Raw genomic sequence first — 21,913 nt, 5'->3', positions numbered from 1 at the left:
CCCCTGGTCCCCCAGGTCAGCAGTGTAGGTCCTGGAGCATTGTCTCCTCTGAGGGTGCAGGGGCAGAGCTGTGCTGGTGAGAGGGGCTGCAGCAGGTGCTGGCTGTGTGTCTGAGATCACCCGGCTTCGGCAAAAGCCGTCTTTCCTGACTTTGCTGTACCTCCCACTGCGATAGCAGAAAGGAAGTTTTTCCTGCAGCGCCAAGCAAAGGGAAGAGTGTAAATCACTGCTAGATTATTTTTTTCTGGTAAGAAAACTTTTTAAATACCTATCCAAAAAGTAGCTGGCTTTGTAAGGGGCATGTGCATCTGACAGCCTCTGTAGTTCGACAGACGGGCCCAGTTACCCCCCTGAAATCACTGCAACTCACTGCCCATTTGGTGATGGGCACCTGCCTTTATCCTCCAAGTAACTCGCTGCAGCTGTGGTTCCTTTTCCATGCCCGACATGGCATATTTTGAAAGCCACATGCGGATTTTAGAAAGAGCTGAAGTGCGAAGCAAAGACGGGAAAACCGGTGGGTCAGGAGGAGAAGCTGCTGGTGCTCCAGCAGAGCCCGCTGCTGGTGAACTTCCCATCCCTGGGTGTGAAAGCAGGTTTCTCCACAATGTTTGGCTTCCCGATAGCCTGAATGGTGTCCCCTGAAGATATCTGTCTGTCCAGTGATGGTGGGGTTGCTGAGAGCAAGTCCATCAGTTTTGGCAGGGCTGGGATGAGTCCTGTGCCTTGGTGCTTCCAGCCCCTGCATGCAGGCGTGAGCTTTGGGATGCTGGTATATACTTGACAGTAATAACTGCATGGGTAGCACAGAGCATCACACCGCTTTCCTAGAAGCAATTAGCACTGCCAGGAAGAGGGAACCAAAGGAGAGTGGTCGGGTAGGGCAAGGTGTCCTGATGGCTGCAGGCTGGCAGCTTGGCTTGCCTGGGAAAAGCCCAGGCCATCAGAGCAGCAATTTACATCACTTCTGATGCCATGACAGGAGATCGCCGGCTCCAAACTGTGAGAGACATTACTTTGTTTGCCCACAGTCAGCTGATTAAAACGGCATTTTCCACACATTTGTGCAATGATTAGTGATGAAATGCAAATTATATGCAAATTGCTGCAAATGGCTGGCCTGCGCATCCAGCTCCAAAGTTGGGACTTTCATTTCCTCTGAGGCATTTGGACTCTTTTAGTATCCACACGGAGGAACAGGACGAACCCACTTGCAATCTGAGCACACAGCTGAAGCAAACAGCACAGAGAGAGTGGGAAAAATCAACCACTGCCTGGATGCGCTTACTGAGCAGCATCTGTTTTGGTTGCATTGATACATGGAATCCAGCTTGTGCAAAGATCTTTATTAAATAAACATCTACAAGCCATACAAACAAGCCTTCCACATACCTCGCTTCCCAGCCTTGTTTCTCTTGTTTACCAGGGCCTGCCTGGAGTCCTCTTTGTGGAATAGCCTGTCACATTGCAATTCAAAATGCCATAATGGTTGCTGGATATAGTAACAAAATACGTTTCTCTAAGTATTAGATTTGGAAAGGAGGTCTATAAACACAATGAAAGCAACAAAACAAATTCCCAAACTCTTGCCACAAATAATTGCAAATATATATACATATATATGCATGAATATTTTAAACTTGGCTTCTGTTCTCCTTTGTATTGCAGATCCTGAGCATTGCTTCAGTCTGAAACTCAGTGAGGCCATGTTTCCTCACTTCCAGGCAGCTTTGTGGGGATGGCAGGGCCAAGATAAATAAATAAATAAGGGCTTGCAGAGTGAAATATTATATTTAATAAGGCTGACGAGTCCTCCTGAAACCCAGTTGTGAAAACTTTAAAAAGTGTCTGTTTCCTGTAGCTATCAACATGCTAGAAAAAGAGAAGCCCTACGGGCTGGTCAAATTTTTCCCAATGGCTGCAGTGACTTTCACAGCTGGTCTTGATTTGCCTGGATATTGCTCATTTTCCTAGTGCTCGTAACAGCCCTGGAATGGAAATCCTGGCTCCCCTGGCACTGGGTGCATCCCCATGGGGTACTGGCGGGTGAAGGGTGCCAGTCCAAAAATTATTCATCCCGATTAGCTCTTGGCTTCCCCTGCAGTTTGAGGAAATGAGGCTGGATTCATGAATAATAGAGTGAATACAGGAGGCCTAATAAAGGACAAAATTCGTGGTGAATATAACTCCTGTCATGTCAGCAAACAGGTTTGTGCTGCTTGCGGCATTATCCTCCCTCCTTGACACACTCTCTTACAGGGTATGTGTGTGCCCGTCACCTGGAAAACAAACCCTTACCTATGGCTGGCTGATGGTCGCGAACAGGAGGAGCAGAAGGGAAACAGGGCTGCTCTGGGCTTTGAAAGGCAAAACCAACACAAGCCAGCATCGGGGCTGCATGTGTCTGAGGCCGCTGGAGCTCTGCCCACATATCTCTGGGCTGTGCGTGTGTGTGTGTGCCAGTGCCCATTAAATATACATGGCCCTGCTATTTGTGGGACACCATATGTGTACCAGGGACGTAACCGGGCTGACGTGTGACCTGCTCTGCCTCTTCGGAAACGCAGAGGAACCTATGCCTATACCTAGATCTTGTGTGACTTGGACGTAAATCTGTATTATCTTCAGCTTTCAAACCAGCCCCTGATATTTTTTTTTATGGCACAGATGTTTCAGTTGGGAAACAGCGGCATTTTCTGGCCCCAGGAAAAGCTGTGGTCTTCCCTCATGCCTGAGCGTGCTGCCTAGCCCAAGGACATGGTGCAGGATCCTCTTTGCTCTTCAGCTGGAGATCGTTTTTGTTCGATGCTTTTCTGGCAGGGCCCATCACACGTAAATTGTCATCTGCTTGGAATACACCTTGGGCATTTTTATCTGGGTTTCTGGGAGCTTGGAAGCACACTTTTCTGACTATCTGCTGGGATTTTGACATGAAGCTGTTTATTTGAGGTATAGAAATGGAAATCTCATCTTCACAAGTTACCCTGGAATTTTCCTCCAAAAATCAGTGAAAGCAATCATTAATATGGGGCATCATTTATAGCTCTGTGCAGAATAATCCTCCAGGCTCTCTGGCAGCTATGAATTTGAAAACAAAAAAGACCATTACTAGAGGGTTCTTTTTTTAAAAAAAAATGCCTGTTCTGTGATACATTGTGTAGCTCTCGGAAAAGGAGGCAGCAAATTAAAAATCTCTCTCAGCAAATGCATGCAGCGCTGTTGCAAATTCCTAAGCTTTTCTTTATTTTTTCTTTTTCCATGCCCTGACTTCTTCCCTGAGTAGTGCCAATAAAATTAGAGACTTTTGCTAACGTGCTCTGCAAAGTTTCCTCTGGGGAAGCAGCAATCATAAACAAATGTTCACCTCCGCAGATGGCTCCCGAGTCTGCGGCTGCAGCAGCTGAGCCCGGGCACCTTGGCTTGGCCAAACATGAGCCCTGTGCCCATCGAGCTGGGACTCACCCTGACTCTCCTGCTGCTGCTGTCCTCTGAGCACTTCTGGAGGCTCGTTCACTGCTTGCTCTCTAGATTTTCACAATTCATTTTGAAATGCAGTCAAAACAGGCTGAAAACTGCAGAAGGGGAAGATTTGACTTTATTGTGTGGCCTCACAGCCCTTCTGTCCGGATTTGGTCCAGATCCCCATGCGTTTTGCTGCACACAGTGGTACCATCAGCTGAGTCTTCGGGACTGTTCTGCCATGGCTGTTCTTCTTGCAGCTTCTGGCCAGTCAGGCTGAGGCTGGAGACTGGAGGCGCATGGCCAGAAACCCTGACCATGCTTAAGCCCTGCTACAGCTATTGTGGTTAGGGTTTATATTAACACTAAACACCTAAGTAGCTTTAATAATGTGAGCTCTGATGAGAAAACAGAACAGCAACTGTGTGTGCTACTAGAGGATTCCTACCTGTCTGTAATAAATAAACATGCTCACAGTCAGTTTGGCATCCTGATATTCAGTCAAAAAATAAATATCATGATGAGATGGTGTGAATTGGTGTGATGGATGACAGCAGAGGGGCTGCATCACAGAGCATTTGGAAGGGCACCTCAGCCTGTTTGAAACAGGCTTTTTGAATGGTGTCTCCTGCTGAGAATCATTCTCTTCTTCGAAAGTGGTAATATCCCGCCAGTGCCTATCCATGCTTGAAGGAAAACCTAATGAGTTTCAGAGAGGAAAGGGGGCAGAATACAAAAGGCAGCCTTTATTTCCTCACTGATTGTTTTCATCAGTTCGTTTTCCTCTTACTACACTTTGCTACAGTTTCCTTGAATCCTGACAGACAGTCTTCGGAACACTTCTTAAAAGCATCTTTTTTTTCCTTAACACTGTAATTGCTATAACCAGCATGGCTTTCTAGAGCCAAAGGCAATTAATGCTAGCTTTGTTTTTCTTTCTCTTTCTTCCCCTCCCAGGCTTTGCACTGGAGGGCTCTCTGGGCATCCCTTGTTCCTTTGGCCTCCCTCCTGCCCTCCTTCCACCCAGAAGCTCCTAAACCATCCCTGTGGTTCCCACCAGGCCCAGACTAGGGAGAAACTCCCAAGCACAATACTGAGGTGTGTTTCTAACTCTTTGTGCTTTAAAAGCTTCTAAGGCTTCTGGTTTTAAATTGCCCTTCCCAGGAGCAGCAGGTTTTTTTCTGTAGCATCACTCCATCTACAGCCAGCCAACACAAAACTCTGGGGTTTGTGTGGGAATCGCCACTTCCACGTAACATCAGCAGTTTCCAGCATGACAGCAACGTGCAGCTGGACCTGGGGCAGTCCCTGTGCAGCCCCTGATGTGGGATGTGCAACCTGTGGGGCTTGAGAGAGCCCTGTCTTTGAAAACAACCTGGTGGGCTTTGGCTTCTCACCTTTGTCACAGGTGCAAATCCAGCATGTGTGTGTCCATGGGGCTCTGCAGTAGGTTTTTCCATTCGGCATTCTGTAAATCCACCAGTCCTCCAAGATTATAGATGAGGACTGGAGCTGCTGAGCTGGCCACAAAGAGGAGTCATTTTTAGCCCCACATATAGCTGGATTTAGTTTTCTCCCACAGGGAGGTCTCCTCCGATGGCCTGAACGCACAATGACAGGTCTAGGCTGAGGGCACCAAACGCTGTGCCCTGCTGCCACGATTGCCATAAATGGGGCTGACACATGTCTGAGGTCTCTGTGGGCAGAGACTTTTCTGTATTGCCATTTTTAAATGACCCTTGCCATTTTAATACGTTTAAACTGAAATGTGGACTTTTTCCCCAAGAAAGAGGGGAAGAGCTGCTGATCAAGCTCAAGCCCATTGCAGGAACCCTGCCCAGCTTGTAAGGCAGCAAGCTGTCACAAAACACTCAAATGCTCTTCCACGCTCACGTTTCTCTTGGCCACTCAGTTCCTCTTATTTTAGCTTTGTTTAAACAATCTCCTTGGTAACTGGAGACAGAAGCAGAATTTTTTCATCCTCCTCATGGGGTTGGTTTCCTGCCTATCTCAGCACTGGGAGGGATGCTTCGCAAATATGCATTTGCTTTTGTGCTCCCACCACAGGCTTTAACCCCATGTATCACTGGGGAGACCTGGTGTCTCTTTCAAAGGATTTTTGTAGACAAGAGTTTCAGTTGAGAGGGCTGTATTTCACAGTTGGATTTATTTGGCAGTAAACAGACGGCATGTCAGTCACACAGCGTGAATGATGGCTCTTGAAATTGCCCGTGAGCTCCCAAGCTTGAGTGTGTCCATCAGCGGGGAGACCCTGCTGGAATGGCCCTTGTTGGGATGCTGCGGCTGCTGGAGTAGCAAAACCCTTCGGCAGGGTTGGGAAACAGCTCTTTGCTGCGGCAGCACCCTCCCCCCGGGTACCACAGCCCCGCACATCTTCTAGTGCCCACATCTGCCAGGACACAGCAGCCCAAGGATATTAGGGTCCTCTGGTCTTCTTGGGGCAGTGTCAGAAAGATCTCTGCAAGGGGATCGGAATTAATCGCTAACAGGTCCTACAGACCTGGGAGTGTTTGAAAAGGCAAGGAAAAAATACCATCTCAGCTCTCAACTGGCATGCTTTTTTCCTCTGCCCTCTGGAGAGGCAACTTGTTGGAAAGGAAGAGGGAAAGGAAAAAAATAACATGAAAAGAACTCCCAAGCTGTCTGAAGGCTTGGCTTTGTTTCCAGCCAGGGTAGGTAAAATCAGCTCCTGAGCTTACTCCCTCTTTCTGAAAACAAATGGTGTCCAGAGACACCGATTTCAGATGCAGACCAGCTTTCCCCATTGCTCTGTCATGTTTGAAGCCAAGCCCTGGGGCCAGGTTTGTCCCCTCCCTATAATGTCTTGCTGGGCTTGGGGCAGAGAAGAACCCTGCTGCTGGTGCTGAACCACAGCACATGCTCTTTCTTGGGCCAGAGCCATCCCCAAAGAATGGAAACGGCAGTGTGAAAACACCAAGCAGCACCTTTAGTGCAGAACTTAGACTTGAGATTTTGGGGTCATTTGTTGACTTACTGCTCCAAACATTGTCACTGTTTAAGGCAGCATCGCCGTAGCAGCAGCCCCACTCTGGGGGTGGCTGGGGAGTCCTTTATGGGGCCTGTTCTGAGTTTGCTGGCTTTATCCCTGGGTAGCTCTGCATCGCCTCCCTTGCAGGGCTTGCCTTGTGGCATAGCGATGGCATTGCACGGCACTGGGGTGTAGCTCACGGCTTGCGTTATGATCTTCAGAAATGAGCATACCTGATGCTTAAAGCCTGTGTGACGATAGCATTTCATATGCTGGTACCCAGCAGCTTCATGTCTTTTATACAGCCAGGTAAGCCCCGATGCTGGTCCAGCAAGGGTGACTTGCCAAAGGGAGCCTGGACCAGCAGTGAACTCCTGCAGCCAGTCATTTAAATTGCTAAAATGTGAGCATTGCACTTGAACCTCCCTTGACAGGAGATTACTTAAAACTTCTTCTAATACAAGTTCAGTGTGACGCTTGGCGACAAGCTCATAAAAGATCAAAAGGCTTTTCTGTAGCTTAGGAGTCCATCAGCATCAGCAGGACCCCAACAGGGCGAGAAGGTAGGATGTTTGCTGTATGCTGCACTTGCAAATACAGATCACCTCTGCACACATGCACACACTGCGTGTTGAGGCAGATGTCATTTCGTTCAGCAGTTTGACTGCAACTTCTCTGTGTGTGTGTGTGTGCATGCACACGTGTTTTGCTAAGTTGGCACAGAAGCTGTTGAGAGCAGCAGGGCATGCGGGTGTGAGCAGCGCAGCACAAAATGGTTCAATCACAGGTACTTTCTGAGTCTTTCAGTCAGTCACTTGCATCGCTAGGCAAAGGATGAGAAACGTAGTGATGGTGAAGTGCTTATTTCTGCAACACTCCCTGGAAGCGTTCAAGGCCAGATTGGATGGGCCTCTTAGCAACCTGGTCTAGTGGAAAGGTGTCCTTGCCCATGGCAGCGGGCTTGGAAGTAGATGATCTTTAAGGTCCCTTCCAACCCAAACCATTCTATGATTCTATGAACATCATCAGGAGGCCTGGATCCTGCCAAGAGCTTTGGGGGAGTGCCTTGAAAAGAGGGAGCTGATCTTTGGGGCCGGCCAGCCAGCAAATAACAGGAGTCAGATGCATCCCTGACTGAGCATTGAGTTAAAATGAAGCTGGATACTGCTTCTGAAAGGGAGCCTGCACATTCCATGTTGATGTTTGCCCTTTGAATTTCTGTGGCATGCCTTCTGCTGTCACTGGGCATCCCCTTGTCCTCTCCTTCTTTTCCCACGTACAGCAGCAGAGCTACCTCTCAGCAGCCCTGGAAGGGTGACAGGGCACAATTGAGACCCCTTGTCCAGTGTCTTCTCAAACAAGGGAAATTCTCCCTTGCCCTGAAACCCAGGCAAGCGGGATTTGAAATGTGTCTTCCCTGGGAGGGAAGCACTGCTATGATTGATACAAAATCTTGCTGCGGTGGTGGCGCTGGAGCAACTGATGCACAGCAGACATATCTTTGGGCTTCCTTGAATCCCTGTTTCTGATGATGAAGCCATGCTATTAGACATGGACCTATTATTTCGCATGGTCCCCACTGTTTTGTTTAGTCAGCTTTAACTCAGCAAAGTTTTCTAAAATGATTTACAGGGCTGCAGAAATGTCCCCTCTGCTGGCAGTTGCTTGTTGAAATTCATTTTGGGGAGTGCCAAAGCCATTTCAATGAGTGATGTCTCATGTTTGAGGAGCATTGTCATGGCAACTATGCAAGGTGAACACAGAGAAGAGCAACTTGTATTTATTTGAAAGGTTAGAGCAATTATTGTCATAAGGAGGGACCCGGCTGTAAAGAAAAGCTGCATGCGTATTTGGGTGTGTAGAGAAACAAGAAGCGCTTGTATGAGTTTCCAGTTGCTTTCGTTAGGGAAAACGTGTATGAGGACCATCAGGGAGAGGGATGGGGGGTTGACTCAGAGGTCCTCTCCCACCCAAACCCCTTCATGATTTTTTTCCCCACCATGCTTGTTTTCCACTTCAGGTTTTTCGACGGGGATTTCAAATCCAGCCTTGACCCCTTCTCAGCTCAGCACACACCTCTTCCCTGCAACACGCTACCCCCATCACCCAACTCCCTGTGAACCGGGGCAAATCTTGCCATTGAAGCACAATGAAACATCGGAGCCAAGTTTCTGTCTCCTTCGTTATCTACCCACAGACCTGACTGACCAGCCAGGCACGAGAAGAAAATCCCAGAAAGTCAGAATGGGGGGAAAATGACAGCTTTTGGTTCTGAACCCTGCAGGCTTAGAAATGGGATTTGCAGGGTTTGATACTGAGCAAGGATGTTGGGCTGGGCTGAGCCCTGGGCAGTCAGTCCTTTGCTTGCAGCGCAGGCTGAATTTTTAGGGACTGATGGTAGTTTTTAGCTGGCATGGGCAGGGTTGTGCAAAGCCAGGGAAGAAGTTATTTCTGCTCTGTCAGCTTTCCCAGGCACCTTAAGCAATTGCTGCTGGGGGTGGTTTTGCTCAAATTCACATCAAATGTGTTTTCCCTCCTAGTCATTGTCACTTGTATGGCACTGTTTGTGCATGTTGTCCTTGGAGACTGAGATACTGATCTAGATGGAGTCTCTCCTGTTTGATCCCCCAGTGCTCCTGCCTCCAGCAGGCACTCTGGGAGGTTTAAGGACTGTGGATCACCATCACTAGACATGCATGGCAATGGCATTGGGAAAGAACAGCAAAGCACTCTTTTGTCCTGGTGTTACCACATCCAGAGCCACATAAAAGGGGAAGGCTACACCTTCAGCTGTCCTGGGACAGCGAAAAATTTAAGCATGACCAAGGGCTCAGGCCCTTTGGGGCAGATCAAGAGAGTGCCATGCATCTTTGCCTAGCTGGCCTCTTGCAAAATGTGACATTGGCAGATGAATGAAGAAGAGCATTAGCCAGAGTGCAAAATTCACAGTTAGATCAGAGCAAATATAGAGGATTCCCCAGAAAAGCATTTCTGGTCTGACAAATCCTGCACAATATGGTCTTCCTAAGAAGAGAGTCAAGCAGCATTCAGTCTAGCATGTGAAATCATCTTACCTGGCAATTGTCACTCCTGAAGAGTGTTTTCTGAGACACTGAGCATCAGTTGTGCCTGTCATGTCCCAGCTATTAGAGCAGCAACAGCTCTCAGTCCTCCTGTCTCTGCAAACCACCTCCCACATCTTGTAACTCTGCAAGGCCAAGGAAGAGCAGGCTGTATCCTTTTCCAGGATTTTCCTGGTAGTGATGCTCTGGAGCAGGCTGATGTTATGTATTTGAGCTGTGTTTTGTCATTTAAACTCAATGCATCCTGTGGCCAGGGGAGCAGTTGGTTTATGCAGCCATGGAGATGACAACAGAGCCCTGTGGTCTTACAAAGATTGATTCAGCAAGCCTTGGAGAAAGAGGTGGAGGGCAACTGAGAAAATAAGAGCAGCCAGATGTATTTTGGCTCCAGAGGTGGGGGGAGGATAGAGGAACTGGTTCCCCCTCCCTTTGTTTTCAGTGCCCAGTGTGCTCGATCACAGTTTTGATAGGCATTGGACTGTGCAGCCGCATGCAGATCTGGGCTGCTGGACCAGCAAACCAAGCTGCCACATCAAATCAGCTCACATCCACACTTCCCAAAGCATGTGTCAGGCTTATCTTCTGGCAGGTTTTCCTTTGCCCTCCATGTCATGTTTGCAGCACGCTTCAGGCAAAATTTTCATTAAGTACAGACATTTCATGTCAGCACAGCTTGGTTCTGCAAAGGATCCTGCATGGGTGACTCATAGGACATCTTACAAAGATGGGCTCCCATCAGCAGGGACAGAAACCCTAAGGAACCCTCTCATCTGTCAGAGACCACTGGGTAACAGCTAAAATCATGTGTGACACGAGGTCATTCACATAATCTGGCCCATTTCTGCACATCTTCTGTCCCTCAGGAAGGTGTGTCCCTGTGCTGGCTGAACAGGCGTCATGTTGCCCTCTCGCATGTGCCCTGCCACACACATGTCCCCTGCATCTGGGACAAACACCTCCACCACAGACCTGGGTGTCTCTCTGCATGCAGGACTGCCACCTCCTCACCATCAGGTACAATTTTCTTGTCAGCTGGTGGAAGAAAAGCCTGATCTGCGCCTTTTCCTTCCCAGCAACAAGACAACTTCCCTCCTCAAGTAGCTGTCAGAGATTTGAGGAATGAAGCTGCTAAGCGCGTAAAAGCACTCCCTGATGCCCCTGTTGGAAGAGTTGTGTGCTGCAGAGACAGACACAGGAGCAGCTAGGTCTCTTTGCATCTCTTAACAGCATGGACAGGGCCCTGAGCCCCTGCAGCCTCTGGGGAGGCTCACCAAGCAGATAAGGACAGCCAGGGAGATGGAGAGCAGAGCGTAGCGAAGCTGGGGATTGGGTGAGAAAGAGCTGCCTTGCTCTTGGTGGTTGGCTCCAGCTGTGCCCTGGGGTCTGGTCCAAGCTCCTTGATGTGGCCATGGCCAGTTTGCATGGCCCTGGCCACTGACTGTGGTGGTGTCTAGCCCTGATGATAATTTAGGAGCTTTCTCCCCCACTGCACGTGGTCCCCTACAGCAGCCCGCTTGCCCCTCTGCACAGGCACTGCGCGGTGCCCAGCGCTCACACGAGCTGCACATCCCAAGCCACTTGCCCATCCCTCATGGCAAGCTTTAACTTCAGCTGATTAAGTGACTGGCTGACAAGCAGATGTATGAGAAATCAATGTGGCAGCTTTCTGCAGGAGTCCGAGAATGTGTGCTGGAACGGGCAGCACCAATGGATGTGTCTTTGAAATGTCACCTCCAGAACGTGCACGCGTAGTGACTGTTCTCTCGCCGCAATTGCTGACCCTCTGGGTGGGAAGTGCTTGGCTGTTGAGGGGTCAGGGCTCGCAGCACCAGGCTTAGGTAGCAAGACTCCATTCCCGACTGCCTACCCTGGAGGCTGTAACTATGAATCTGCAGTTGAAAGTCCTCCAAGCTATTCATGTAGTTCTCCTGGGTGATCAGTGGAAGCTGGATGGGTGACAAGCTGCATAAGTGCATTGTTCTCTCTATTGATTCAGGAATAAGCGCCTGTCTGTCCAGGCAGTGACAGCACACCATGTTCTTATGGGCAAGGGAGATACTGACTGCTATAGTGGTTTTTTGGTTGTGTGTTTAGAGAAGATCATTTTCCTGGCTCACTGGAGACACCATTACTGGCTACATGCAGTACTTCTTAGCTATTCTAGCTCCAGCTCATGGGTGATATGGGCACAATGATATTTTCTTAGCTGGGAGAACTCTGATCTAGGTGCATAGCAGGGTTGAGGTGGGCGAGGTCTCTGGGTTGGGAGGTCTCTGGGTTGGAAGGTCTCTAGATTAGAAGGTCTCTGGTCCAATCTCTTCTCAGAGGGCCAACATCAAAGCTAAAGCAAGTTGTTCAGGTTGAACATCTCCAAGGATGGAGGTAGGTGGCCTTATTCTCTCACTCGGGGAAAAAAAAAATAAGAAAATAAAGCAGTGTTAAAAACGCATGACTACAGTTCTGAAAAAGAGCTAAGAGATGCATTGTGCAGCAATGAAAACCACCTTTTGCCATGCTGAATCTGAGCAGCAGTAGGAAGTGAGTGATGGACTTCCCCAGCTGGCATTTCTCTCTAAGCATTAGCCCTCTTCTTGTCCTGCCTTTGCCATTGTACAAAGCCAGTTGCTTGCCCATTGACAGGGGACATTCAGCCCTGTCCTGCTGGTGCCATGTCCCTGCTGGGGTCACTTGCAGGCAGGCATGTGGGTGCTCTCTCTTGCCCTTTCCAGAGATGTGCCTAGAAGACGCAGGTGGGCTGGCACGCTTGTGCCAAGCACACATCACCTCCTAAGAGCAACTATTTGCTGTCCATGACACTGAGCTGACATTAGCAATCACATTGCTCTCCCTGGCACGTGGGATACCGCAAATGTCAAAAGCTCACCCAAGCTCAAAGGGAAATGGGAGAAATCTGCAGAGCATGGCTTAATGCATAGAAACCTGTCTGGCTAGGAAAACCCTGAGACACAAGTATCTGGGGGCTGAGAGAGCATCAGTTGGAAATACTGTCTGTATGCCCATCCTGCTCTTATATCCTCCTACTCCAAGGTGCTCTTGGCAGTTGTCAGAAGAAGAGGCTGTGCCAGGTGGTCATTGGGTCCGATTGTGTAGAGCAGTTCTTCCCTTGGTGTGCCATCCTTAGAGCATCACCAGCCAAGAGGACTTTTCCATGGGCTGTTGTAACTAAGGGTTGTGTGGGAATGCTCTGTTAAAAGACCTTTACAGTTCAATTGAAATAGCATGGTTTGAAATGAAAGCTAAATCCTGACATAGAGCATTGGGCTTAGAGCGAGGGCAGAGATTTGTATTCCATGTTCACAAAGATACCTTCCTTCTCTTGTTGCTGCTGTGTGTCAGCAAGAAAAGAGCTGGAGCTGCAATTCTGCAAGATTTGTTTTATTCTTTGGTTTCCAGTACATGGAAATGAGATGAAACTCGTTCCCTCAGCAATTGCCTTGGCTACAGACTCAGGGAAGAGCAATTTCTGGTACAGAAATGCAGACAGTTGGATGCACAATGGCTCTTTAGCTCAGGCAAAATGAACTCAACACCGATGGAAGGAAAACCCCAGCAGCAGCAGTGGTTTGCTGCAAACTTGCCCCATGGTGTCCCTGGGGCTCCCTGCAGTGGGAAGGGAGGAAGGCGGGAGGTGTGCCAAGCCTGGTAGTTTAGGCCAACACGCAGCCTGGCTGGGCAGAGGGACCTCTAGCCCCACGCACCTAAATGTGTTGGAGAGATGCTCCAGAAATTGCTCTTTCCCACCTGCAGTGTGACCGAGAGACAAGGCAGGAAACAAATATTCCAGCTTTTTCAAGGACGTGGTGTTGCACACTAATGGGATCTTGAGTGTCTGGCTTAAATACCCAGCTCCTGGAGATGTTAGATTATGGCAAAAACACCACTTTCATCCCCAAATCAAAGCTCATTCTAGACGTCTGTGAAGATTTGAGGGACAGCTTGTAAACACCATCTACATTGACCCCAGATTCGCACCAGGTGAAGAAAATGTGCAATCGTTTAGAGACTGCTTTAATCTTCTGGTTTAATCTTCATTTTTTTCCCTCTGACTCGTGGATTTGGGACTCCTCATTTCTGGCCCTGCAGTGACTCAGCAGTTGGGGTTTCAAGGTGCTATACAGTGTCCCATTTGTTTTCTGTTTACACAAGCACTATCACGTCTTGTGCTGAAAGAGCCCCTGAGGCACAGGAGAGAGACATTTTAAACGCAAATTTCGGCACGTACTTGCGCTGTTGGGACTTTGGGTCTCGGTGTACTTCATCCCACTGTGTCCAGCTAGGGAAACCAAGGGGCAGACGTCAGCTTCTGCGCTCAACATTGCCACCCACATTGCTCCATGAGCCTTAGTAAGCTGTCCTGGCTCTGCCGGGTGCTCTTGGTCTGCCTCATTCGCACCATGTATTGTAATGCAAGAAAAATCAGCCTCGCACAGCAACATGTACCTCTGGAAAAGAGGGCTGCAAACAGCAGGCTTGCAAAACTGGACACTGAGTGCAGCAGGAGCACAGGACTAGGTGAGGCCACCGGGAACATGGGCTGCAATCCACAGCCTGCACGGGGAGCCCCACACTAGCTCAGCGCTGCTCACATCGTCACAGCCCACGCTGTCCAGCGAATCTCTGCCTGGGAGAGGAGTGAAGAGCAGAGACCATGTCAGAGGGTCCAGCAAGAGCGGAGTGTCATCAGTGCACATCCCAGGTTACTGTGGAAAGCAGTCCTTACTCTAATGCAGGATAAATGGTGTGGTTGCCTGATCCTCCTTCTTCTCCGCTGATCAAACCGGCCACATGCATGCGGGACCCTGCGGAGGGGCTTTGCAGCAGGCAAAAGGCAGTGCGATGGAGATCAGGCATGCTCTAAGAACAGCCTGTGCTGTTTTCACATACTTGCTGTTTCTCAAACAGATGTGATCTCAAACACCATTAGGAGGAAATCCTTTTCTCCGAGATTGCAGTCTCATCTCAGGGACAAATTTGCCTCAGCAATTCTTGCTGATTGGAGATTCATCCAGAGAGCAGACTTGCCATTTGTTCCTCCCACCCTTTTTCCTAACAACCTTGTACAGCAGAAACAGCAGCCGTGCACATGTCTACCCAACACAGAGCATTTGCTCACACCCTATAAAGATCACTTGGAAAACTGCATAATAGCAGCATCTGCTATTTCTTTTTCTGAGAGAGAATTAGTTCATGGGGCTTTGAGGAATGCCACACATGGCAAGCCAGAGCACACCCATAGGAAGGTTATGTCTTGATACCTCTACTGCCCTCAGAATTGATGAAGGCATCTTTTTTAATTAGCTTTCTTGAGAAAGGCTTTTCTTTTCATACAGGGGGGCAGGGTGCAGTGTACATTTTAATGGGAGTTGTCAGGAAAATTATTGATTTTGTTAGTAATGTTTTTGAAATTGTGCCATTCTGTTAATTCTGTCAGGTCCTCTTTGATAGCTTGGCTGAGAGCATTTTTGCATCCTTCATTAGTTTTTTAATGTACAATAATTTCCCCTAACTTGTCAATGCAAAGCAAGATCAACTGTGTGCTTGGTAACCATTTTTCCTATGTACAAACCTATTGCAGCAATAATTATAAACCGAACAAATTATTACAGATATTCATTACAGAATACAATTACACTGAGCCATGCTGCATTGTTACACTTTTCACAGCCATCGCTTGCTCTTGAGTAAATGGTTTCATTATAAGCATGAAGGGCAAACTTAATACACTTCTGACTCATAGCAAACAGCACAAGAAATCATCCTGGCTGTTCCTCCACTTGCTTGGCGGCGTTTGCTCTGAATGAGAATAAAATGTCGACTCTGCTGCCAAATACTTGTCAGCTTAACAGAGGGGCTCTGGGTGGCAGTACGGACGTGCAAGGAGGGGAGAAAGACAGGAATTATGGCAGTGTGGCCTGAATTTCACTCCCCTAGAGCGTGGCTTTCTTCCATGTTTATGGATTTTCGGTGCTGGGACCTGCCAGGAACAGCAGATCCTCCTTGATCACATATTAGGGCAGCCTTGGGGCAGCTTGTGCTGGCTGCCTGTGGAAAGTGCAGAGGAGCCAGGGATGGGACAAGAGGTGTTTCTTCGAAGGATTGGACAGACAGGCTTGGGCAGGGGGAGAGCGTCTGGGAAGCTTGTTTAAGCAAGAGCATTCACAGGAGGGCAGTGCTGTCAAGCGTGGGAAACAAGCAAACCCAGCCAGGAGGTCGGCAGCAAGCAGAGGGCTGCAGTCACCACATTGCCTTTTTATTTGTTGTTATTCTTGTTCTTATTTCTTGTCTGGGACAAGGTCAGGGGCAGGAGGAGGTCTGTCCCAGCAGCAATGCCACACACACATGACATGGGCTGGAGCAGGAACTGCTGGATTTCTGCCCCTCATCTTGTCTTTGCAAGGGCTTTGCACTGTAGGAAAGACCCCAGCAGTCCCCCCCATGCACTAGCCCCTTGTACCCCAGGGTCACCTCCTGGTGAGGAGCTTTCAGCTGGGTGTTTCTGGGCTACTTACGTGAGTCCTTGAAAAGAGCTGGAAAACTTTTTCTGTGCTAATTTTTTTCCATGGTAAAGCAATTTGTTTACTGAATTTTCACTCTATTGGGTACCCCAAGGAGCAAATCTCTGCTGGTGGCCACAGCCTCCTGTGAGGCTTTCGCCCTTCATGGTGTGTGCTTTGTGGCTGTGCTCTGAGCAGGGTTCAGACCTGCCCAGCTGATGCCGCAGGGGCAAATTCAGCAGCCCTGGGCCATGTGAGAAGAGAGACTTGCTGCACTACTCTTGAACAGGGGAGAACCAAACCTTAGGGGCTTGGGGAAGGATGTGCTGCTTGCAAAGGAAATTAAAAAGGTCGAATCTCTCCATCAGTGAAGCTTTACTTCACCATGCCCTAACCAGAAAGACCAGCTTTCCCTTTTCCGCACCTCGAATACTATGTTCACTTTTGGGCCGCTCGCTACAAGAAAGACATTGAGGTGCTGGAGCGAGTCCAAAGAAGGGCAACGAAGCTGGTGAAGGGTCTAGAGAACAAGTCTTATGAGGAGCGGCTGAGGGAATTGGGGTTGTTTAGTCTGGAGAAAAGGAGGCTCGAGGGAGACGTCATTGCTATCTACAAGTACCTGAAAGGAGGTTGTAGCGAGGTGGGTGTTGGTCTCTTCTCCCAAGTAACAAGTGGTAGGATGAGAGGAAATGGCCTCAAGCTGCACGAGGGGAGGTTTAGATTGAATATCAGGAAAAATTCCTTCACCGAAAGGGTTGTCAAGCATTGGAATGGGCTACCCAGGGAAGTGGGTGAGTCACCATCCCTGGAGGCGCTTAAAGTAGGTGTGGTGCTTAGAGACATGGTTTAGTGGTGGACTTGGGAGTGTTAGGTTAATGGTTGGACATGATGATCTTAAAGGTCCTTTCCACACAAAATGATTCTATGATTCTACGATTCTATGTTCTGTCCACAGAAAAAATTCTTACTCCAGCATCCCTTTTGAGCTTGTAAATTGGAGCCTCAAAAGCCCAAACTGAACAGCTGATCATGATGTTGTGCATGGATCTGCTGTGCCTGGCAAGACAGAGCCTTCTCGTGCACAGGGGCTGGTTTAAGCAGCGTATCGTGCTTTCAGGGGCTTAGTCTGTGCTGGTTCCCAGTGCTTGTGCCCTGGGAGCCTATGTGGTATGTGCAAGATGTCAAGGAGCTGTTCTGCACCCTGGATTTTTGGAAAGGGAAGTGTCCTGCTGCCTGTGGGCCGAGGCATCTCTGGGAGAGGCTGGTCCAGGCTGCGTCATGTCCAGACATGGCGTCTGGCCATGCTGGGGAGGACAGCACCCTGTGAGCTCCTGTGGTCCATGCTCATCCTGAGGCAAGCTTGGCCCATTGGTTCCTGCCCTTTGCTTTCAGCTGTGCTGCCCCTCCAGCCTGTGCTACCAAACCCACTGTTTTCTGTCTGCAGCCCCCTTCTCCTGCCACTTCCACCCTCCTCCTCCTCTCCCTGTCTCCCCTCTTCCCTTTTCCCCCCTTACTCTTGAATCTCTATTTCTTCTTCTCTCTTCCAGCAAAATGATATCAATCAAGGTGATAGATGATGAGGAGTATGAGAAAAACAAGACCTTCTACCTAGAGATCGAGGAGCCCCGGCTGGTGGAGATGAGTGAGAAGAAAGGTGGGGGACGTGCTCCGGGGCTGAGCCCAGCCTGTGTGTCCCTGTCTGGCTCACTCATGCCTGGCATCTGCCACACCGAGCTCACATCCCCAATGCCTATGGAAAAGAGCAGGAGCGAGGACACTTCCCATCCTCCCTGAATTCAGCCTTTCCCCAGCCCACCAAGGTCCAACCCCGGCTGGGTAGTGGGGACGCTCCTGCCCTTCCCCATACGCCCCAGAGGGGATGTGTAGCTGCTTCCCGCCACCGGACCATCTCTGGCACCATGGCACCCGGGCAGACGTGAACTGCATGCATGTGTGATGCCAATCATGTGTTTGCCTTTGTCTTGTGTTCCCACAGGAAATTCATTACCCTTAGAGTACTTGACCGTGAGGAGTATGAGAAAGAGTGCAGTTTCTTCCTTGTGCTTGGGGACCCGGTGTGGCTACGACGAGGAGTGAAAGGTGTGAGAGTAAAACCAGACCAGCTCTTGAGACGCTGCCGTCCGCTTTCTCTGTGTCTCCCTACTCTCACACTCCTTTCTCCTCGCACTTTGGCTCCTGGCCATTTTGCCCTCCCTCCTTCAAAGCTTGGCCACTGCACCTTTTTGCTCTGTTTTCTTTCCTCTTTCATTTTGGGAGGACTCCGTCTCGCTCACGAGGGCCCCCGAGAGCAAGGCATGCTCCCGGGAGGGCCCTGGAGCACCCAGACAGGGCACAATGAGCATCCCACAGACATTTTGAGAGCACTGCCCTGCCACGTCACAGCTACACCTTCATTTAATCGAGTAGAAAATTCAGTCTCAAGAAGAAGGCGAAGCTGCATCATTTTTATCAGAAGATAAAATAGCCTTCGCTTGAAATAAAATGCATGGCCAGAGCAGTACTTTTTATACTGGCACTAGGATCTGAAAATAGCTGAGAATCATGGCACAGGCAGGTAACACCATAAGATGCAATCCGTCTAGGAGAAATCAGGTTATACTCAAATAAAGTTTCATTGCTCTGCACAGGATAATAGCCTCTCATAGGAATAATAAAAAACAATTTCCTCTTTCATCACATTTCTAAACCAACTGCAAACCTTCCCAAAAAGACAGAGCTCACTTATTTTTCTACGCATTTTTTTTCTGCTAGGAAATTAAGTGAAAATTAATGGCAACAGCTAATTCTGTGCACTATTAGCGGCTGAGCAAGAAGCAGTTTTAGAGTTACTTAAGATAATTAGTTGCCCTACAACAGACCCTTATTAAAGCCTTTGTAAAAAAAATGGTAGCAGCATTTGATCTGTCTGCCTCAGAGCTGCTTTCTAATTTCTGGGACATAAGCTCTCCCTTCAGCAGGCATAGGGTTGGAATATATTATTAGTTCAGGACAGAGAGGGCCCCCAGCAGTACATGCTGCTGTATTTCAGGCTAAAAATACATCCGGCAGCGATGCCACGTTCCCTTTCAGTACAGGTGCCATCCAGGTCAGCTGCATTGTCCCCTCCATCAGATTTCCTGATGGTTTATGTGATTAGCTAGCAGAAGCAGGGCTGAAAAATCAGACATATTGGCATGGACCAGGCTCTGCAGGTGGGATTTGTATCATTAAATGGTGCCAGTGGCATCTATAGAGCATAGCCAGTGTAGCCAGGATAAAAACTGACACATGGACAACTCAACTCGGCAGCTCCGGCTTTGCCCAGCTTCACAGGGACCAACGTGGGCTCAGCCTTGCCAGTCTGGCAAGAGCAAATATGCTTTCCAGCCCCCAGATTTGAGAATCGTGGTACCAACTCCCAATACCCCAGCTGAAATTTTCAACTAAAAATATAATGAAAAGCAAAGAAAGTTCCTCATCTTCCTGATCACAAAGATAACTGAGGAAACCTGAGGGAAGCTCAGCTTTGCAAACTCAGAAGGCAAGTAAAGATTTTCAAGGATGCTGTTTGCTGCTTTGGCCATGCAATGTTTTTTTTAAAATTCGTTTTTTTGTGCTTGGTTTTGTACGAGAGGCAGCAAGGCGGAGCAAGCTGTGTGCTCGGCACCTTGGAGATGGGAACGTCTCTGAAATGTCACCCTTGGGCCATATAGCCGTGGTGGTGTCTGTGCCTCGGGGGCCAGAAACCCACTGGTGCACTAAGGGAGAGGCTTTTTCTTTTGTTTTGGAGACCTAAAATTTGAGTGACAAGATCCTTGAGCCAAGCCTTGCCACAGATTTGCTCCCAATTAGGCAGCTGGAGGAGGTCAAAGACAGTAGCCACTGCACGTGGGATGTCTTGTGTCTTCCACCGGGCAGAACTACCTCCAAGACCAATGGAAGATCTTGCACATATGATTCAAAGGGGAAAAATGAATTTTTGAAGTGTGCTTTAAAATCCCATATCCACCCCATGTTTGCAATAGTTTTTATTTTAAATCCACAATCCCATGAAACATTTCTGTTCCTTTATTTTTGGTACCTTTCTCTCAAAACTAATGGTATCCTGCAGCTTTACAGATCTGAAATCTCTGCCCTGGGATCTGGAGTCTTTCTGTGGATATCCCTATTGATTTCATTATTCATTTACTTTTCTTCTTCTATGTTTGTCTCTGTCTGTCTCCTTCACAGCCCTGTTGTTGAATGAGCTTGGTAAGCGCGCATTTGTTTTTCTTTTCCATTTTCCAGTTTGTCTGCTTATTTTTGGAAGACGATTTTGTTCGACAGTTTTTCTTTGCTCGTGACATTCTCTTTTAGGGTGGTCAGCACAATTTAAGTAAGCTCAGGTATCTAATGCCACATCTTTCCTTGGAGTAGAGCCCCAAAGTCACTAATGTTAACGAGCGGTAACCCGCTGTGGCGAGGAGCATTTTTCAGGAGCGGCGTTGTTACAGCCATAGTAAACCTGCCTACATCCCGAGTTAAAAACACGCGCTGTGCAAATTAACCCATCACCTCTTACACTGGCGTGTCAGAAAGAGGATTGCCTGGCGAGTGAGGGATGCTTGTGGCTGGACAGGAAAGCTGGCCAGTCCTTTCTGAAGAGACAGCGCAAACTTTGCCTCCAGTCTTGGGGAGATTTAGAGCCCACCCAGCCTCTGAATTTCCTTGCTGGCCATCCCCAGGTTAGGGCAGCCAGGGAGGGAAGCGAAGCTGCCCTCGTTCCCTGAAGCACCCCCAGCCCCAGGGCAGGCTCCTACTCATTTTACCCACTCCACAGCATATATTACATACTGGGGGGTGGCAGCTTGCGGGTGTGGGTTGAAAAGTCTGTGTTCAGGTCTCCCCTCACTATCCCTGGGGTGTGTGTCAAGGAGTAGTCCCTCATGTCCACAGTCCCCAGCCGTGGGGCAGGGAAGGACCGACACGTCTCTGCGGGCTGCAGGGTGTCCGTGTTGCTGTGCCAATGCTAATCATCTCTCTTTCTCTCTCTTTTTCTCTCTCTCTCATTTTTGGTTTCATCTAGGTGGCTTCACCATCACAGGTATGGATTTCTGCTCTCCCCCCGCCCCTCCCTTCCCTCCTCTTAATGGCTTAAATATGCTCACCCTGCTCTTTCCCCTTGGTTTCCTCTTTGCTTTTGTTCTGTCCTGGAGGGAAACTCTGGAAGGGTAAGAAGGCGCCGTGCCGTGGCCCCACTGCCCCGGCCGGTCACACTAACACCGTGTCCTCTCACAGAGTGCTGTGCTCTGCCTGCCCCACGCACCTAACCCCCACCTCGGGGAGGGTTAGCCATCACCCCTGAAGCGACAAGCTCTTGGAGCAGGGGAGGCTTCTATGCTTGGTCCAGCCTTCCCCTCCCTGCTGCCCGCACAGGAGGCGTGCACAGGGCTCTGCACGGCAAGGGGAGCCTGTCCCCTGTGCTCACTCCCCAGGCAGCAGCCAGGATGCCCGAGCACTGCAGGAGGCACAGGACCCCATGGCTGCTTCAGGCATGCCATCTCTGCCCTTCCTACCAGCAAGACTTGGCAGCAGGGTTTGCTCATCCATCATCTGTCATTAGGGCCGAGCACTGCAGGGGGAGAAGGTCCCTGCTCCTGCACATTGCAGAGCAGCCCCTCAGGAGCCCTAGGAATAATAATTCAGACTAACGAGGCTCTGGCCTCAAGGCCGGTCTCGTTGGCCAGCGGGAGGAGAAGGGCTTTCCTGCAGCATGGTGCTGTCTGTGCAGACAAGGGGCAGCCAGCAAGGGAGCGACACTAACCCTGTGTGAAGCAGGAGTAGAGTTTACTAACCGCATGGCGGTG

The 21,913-nt window shown here is 49.2% G+C and overlaps 1 protein-coding gene across 1 annotated transcript in view; it reads left to right on the top strand.

Annotated features, from left to right (window-relative positions):
• The window catches only part of SLC8A1 (solute carrier family 8 member A1), a 127,912-nt gene that overhangs the window by 91,224 nt on the left and 14,775 nt on the right, over positions 1–21,913 (top strand). Inside the window, 2 exon segments of the mRNA XM_068424317.1 lie at positions 18,064–18,167; positions 21,133–21,150. Of these exon segments, the coding sequence (XP_068280418.1) occupies positions 18,064–18,167; positions 21,133–21,150 (122 nt within the window).

The sequence above is a fragment of the Nyctibius grandis genome, chromosome 1 (assembly GCF_013368605.1).
Source record: "Nyctibius grandis isolate bNycGra1 chromosome 1, bNycGra1.pri, whole genome shotgun sequence".
Taxonomy (NCBI): domain Eukaryota; kingdom Metazoa; phylum Chordata; class Aves; order Nyctibiiformes; family Nyctibiidae; genus Nyctibius; species Nyctibius grandis.
This window is presented reverse-complemented; position numbering and strand designations above follow the sequence as displayed.